A 4,608-nucleotide genomic window follows, 5' to 3' on the forward strand; every position below is an offset into this window, starting at 1 on the left:
AAGTTCTTGTCAAATAGATCTTTCACTTCCTTGGTCAGGGTTACCCCAAGATATTTTATGCTCTTTGTGGCTATCGTGAAAGGTGATGCTTCTGTGATTTCCCTCTCTGTTTCCTTATCCTTAGTGTATAGGAAGGCAACTGATTTTTTGGAGTTGATCTTCTGAGAATTTTTGACAAAGGAAGAATGCAAGCTTGTAGCCAGATGTTGCACTTGTGTGTCAATCACTTCACAGTATAGTATGCTGGGGGTGGGTTGTAAGGATGGATGAGTGTAAATGTGTATTTGTGCCCAGTCTTGGGGACTTCTGAAAACGTGATCTCCTGTAATTGATCTCTATTTGATCCACCACAGGGTTTCTGTCCCTAATGCCTTTATTAAACAACTGACATCATTTTCTTTTATTTAGTTTGTGATGGTTTCTGTTTATTACTTAGAGAAAACTGCTATCACCTTTGTCAAGTGGTAAAGCGATGAAAGATGGCAAATATTATATTAATAAGAAAGAAACACTCTGCCCAGGGCTGCACAGAGAAACTCTGTCTCAAAAAAGAAATGAAAGGAGAAAAAGAAAGAAGGGAGAGAGGGAAGGAGGGAGAAAGGGAGAAAGGGAGAGAAGGAGGAAGGAAGGAAGGAAGGAAGGAAGACAGGAAGAAAGGAAAAAATAAAAGAGAATCAGAAGAGGAGGAGGAAGCAGTCCAATAGTCAGTTTGAAAAGAAGATTTGGTTACTTGCAGATTTGCATTTATTTATTTACACCAAAACGCCTGGTTTCAGTGAGTTCACCTGTTAAACCTCCTACCTGACTTACTCCACAATAAATACTGAATCAAATACCCTTTGACACCAGAGTGAGCAACTACTTTCTTCCTTTTGCTTTTCTAGGTTTGAGAACTGTGGCATTTTCATTGTTATGTTGGAGGTGATTTTTAAAACTCTGTTGAGATCGACGGGAGTGTTCATCTTCCTCCTACTGGCTTTTGGCCTCAGCTTTTACGTCCTCCTGAGTTTCCAAGTGAGACCTTTACATCTCTTCATTACTTCATTACTAGTAATATTGGAAACAGATATTTACACTTAACTCCTAATGGCTTAATAAATTAATAACTTTATTTGAATAGTTAATGTTAAGTTGGGAGTGTAGCTCTCAGCCCCTGGCATCCATCCCAGCCAACCTGGCCTGGTTTGATTTGACCTAATTGGATTTCTTGCATTGGCGGAGCTGCCCTTTTCTTATTATTTTTACTTAATAGTTTATATCATATATCTTTATTGAAGAAAAACATAATTTTATCAGATTTTTGTCTGGTTAAGAAATTTATATTTAAGCATTAAAATGTCTTTTGTATTTACTTTTATTGATTGTAGTTAATAATACTTCTCATGACTGTATCTTAAGAGCAGCATTGTGAATTTTAAAAAGTATTCTTAGTATAATTCTTATCACTTAGTCATCAGGAAACCCTTTTTCATGATAGGAGATTTTCATTTCCTGTTTCCTTTCCTTCTTTTTTTCAGGATGCCTTCAGCACTCCATTGCTTTCCTTAATCCAGACGTTCAGTATGATGCTGGGTGACATCAACTATCGAGATGCCTTCCTAGAACCATTCTTAAAAAAGGAATTGGCATATCCAGTCCTGACCTTTGGGCAACTTATTGCCTTCACAATGTTTGTCCCAATTGTTCTCATGAATTTACTAGTAAGTGGCACCTCATTGTTCACTCTGTTAGTTACTTGGGACATTTAATAGTACTGACTTAGTTAGGGCTTCTGTTGCAGTGAGGAGACACGCTGACCAGGGCAACTCTTATACAAAAAAAAAAAAAAACAGTTAATTGAGGGGGTTCACTTACAGCTTCAGAGGTTCAGTCCATTATGATAATGACAGGGAGCATGACACTGAGCCGGCAGACACAGTGCTGGAGTTGAGAATGCTACATCTTCCAAGCAACAGGAAGTCAACTGTCACACTGAGGGAAGCTTGAGAAAAAGAGACCTCAAGGCTCACCCCACAGTGACACACTTCCTCCAACAAGGCCACACCTCCTAATAGTGCCACTTCCTTTAAGGGACATTTTTTCCCCCAAACTACCACAAATATTAAGGATTCTTAGCCTCTTTAAGACTTTTTTTTTTTTCTGGGGGGGCGGGGAGCTTTGTGTTGTTACAAGAAACTTCAGAGGGCAGCAAACTTAGTAAGATATGGTTTAATAGCTGCTGGTTCCCATGGTCCAAAGGCCCTGTGTCCAGATCATGGAAAGTTTCTCAGTTTTTGCCTCCCAGCCTTTGCTGCTCTGTGACTACCACAGCTTCCTCCACTTGGCCCGCATCTTCAGGGCACTTGCTCCGTCACAGCAGTCACTGGAGGAGTCTCCTATCTCATTTCTCTGCCAAGTTCTCCCCACTCATTGTCACTAAAGAGACAGCTAACCAAAAGCTGATCGTTTCAATTTAAAGGTGGGCCTATTACATTTGTTTTCATGACTCCTTAGAATCCAGACCAGACCCGTCTGTTCTGTATGCTTGACTCACCACCATCTTGATTTCACCCAACTCCCATCTTTTCCAGGACTGTTCCATTTTTCCTTCCTGCCTCCAGAACTCCTGTGTAGACTTTTCTTTCGTCCTGGAAAACCCTCCCTCCACGAGCTAACTCTTTCTAATCTCTCAAAGTTCAGTCCAAGTGCCAGGGCTTTTGAGCGGACTTTCTTAGCCAATAGCTCCATCCCCATCACTTTAGTCTGAACTGGATGCTGCCTCCTTATCTTATGTCACTACTCCACTTTGGCAGAGATCTTGACACGGTGTGAAAAAGACATGAGGGAACTCGGTACGACCTTCGACCTTCATGCTCGCTATTGCTTGAGAATACATAGACAATACTGTGTGCAACACTGAATCTGCTAACGCCGCCATTTTAGACTTCCTGGCCCCAGACATGTAAAGAGAAAATTCACAGTTTATATTATATGATTTGGCCCACGGTGTCTAGTTGTTTATATACCATTTATTCGATGGTATTTAGTTGTTGAAGCTTGAGTGGAAAGTAAGACTTGATTAATTGTATTGTTTGTTGAGCTATGATTGATCTTTTGTCTTACTACAGATAGGTCTGGCAGTTGGTGACATTGCTGAGGTCCAGAAGCATGCCGCATTGAAGAGGATTGCTATGCAGGTATTATAATTATTAAACATGTACTGAAATCAACACTCTCATTAGTCCTTGTGTATAAGAATAGCTGATTTTCTAAGAGCCCTATCACTTAGTGTGGCTATTTCTCCATATGGAGAATTGCCGCCTGTGCCTGTTAGTGTATTCTCTGGTATTCTTGTTATAATCAATAGAACAGAAAAATCACCCTGGAGTAATCTACCCAGAAAAAATAGAGAAATTGTTTGACAACTTGTATCAGGTTAATGTTTGATAAATTGGAGAAACCAGATTAATTACATGCCAACCCAAAAGCAACATTGGTTTGAGGGTGTGTGTGTGTGTATGTGTGAATGTATCTGTATGTATGTATGTATGTTTATGTCTCCATATGTGTGTATGCAGGTGTGTATGTATAGGTGTTTGTATGTGTGTATCTATATATGTGTGTATGTATGAGCATATGTGTGTATGAATGTGTGCATTGTGCATGTGTGGATACATGTCTGGATGTGTATGTGTGTATGTGTGTATGTATGTGTGTATGTATGTGTGTAGGTGTGTGTATAGGTGTAGGTGTGGTGTATGTGTGTGCACATGTGTGAAGGTGTGCGGTGTGCATGCATGGCTGTATGTAGGTGTGTTTGTGTATGTATGTATGTATGTTTGTGTGTAGGTGTGTGTATGTTTGCATGTGAAGGTGTGTATGTGTAGGTGTGAGTATTCCTTCAGGCTGATCTTGGACTCTCTTTGTCACTGACTTTGGCCTTGAACTTATGATCCTGTTGGCCTAGCCTTTTGAGTGCTGGGCTGATAGGCCTGAGTGCCACCATAATCCAATATGAAGAATTCTTTCCTACTGCAGTCCAAATGTTCAGCTCAGGGGTTCTCCTGTTAGTTTGCCACGTGACCACACAGTCCATACACAGTTTTATGTTGAAGTTCTATCTAGATTTATGAAGCTTTGTTCGCTTGAGTTCTCTGTATTATATTGTTAGGCATTTTAATATAAAGTCCTTCAGAGTAAAAAGACTTGTGGATGGGTCTTTTTTTTTTTATTGAGAAAAGGAAAAAAAAAAGTTTCCACCTCCTCCCAGCCTCCCATTTCCCTCCCCCTCCTCCCACCCTTCTCCCTCCACTCTTCTCCCCCCTCGACTCTTCTCCCCCTCCCCCCACTCCTCTCCCCCTCCCTTTCTAATCCAAAGAGCAGTCATGGTTCCCTGCCCTGTGGAAAGTCCAAGGTCCTCCCCGCTCCGTCCATGTCTAGGAAGGTGAACATCCAAACTGGCTAGGCTCCCACCAAGCCGGAACATGAAGTAGGATCAGAACCCCTTGCCATTGACCTTGGCTTCTCATCTGTCCTCATTGTTCGCCATGATCAGAGAGTCCGGTTTTATCCCATGCTTTTTCAGTCACAGTCCAGCTGGCCTTGGTGAGCTCCCAATAGATCAGCCCC

The 4,608-nt window shown here is 41.3% G+C and overlaps 1 protein-coding gene across 1 annotated transcript in view; it reads left to right on the forward strand.

Annotated features, from left to right (window-relative positions):
* Positions 1-4,608, forward strand: part of Trpa1 (transient receptor potential cation channel subfamily A member 1) — a 51,893-nt gene that overhangs the window by 38,088 nt on the left and 9,197 nt on the right. Inside the window, exons 22-24 of the mRNA XM_050142123.1 lie at positions 885-1,014; positions 1,518-1,700; positions 3,108-3,176. Coding sequence (XP_049998080.1) covers positions 885-1,014; positions 1,518-1,700; positions 3,108-3,176 — 382 coding nt within the window. The remainder of the gene's footprint in view (positions 1-884; positions 1,015-1,517; positions 1,701-3,107; positions 3,177-4,608) is intronic.

Source organism: Alexandromys fortis, unplaced genomic scaffold (genome assembly GCF_014885135.2).
Source record: "Alexandromys fortis isolate MF-2015 unplaced genomic scaffold, M_Fortis_MF-2015_v1.1 scaffold_41, whole genome shotgun sequence".
Lineage (NCBI taxonomy): Eukaryota > Metazoa > Chordata > Mammalia > Rodentia > Cricetidae > Alexandromys > Alexandromys fortis.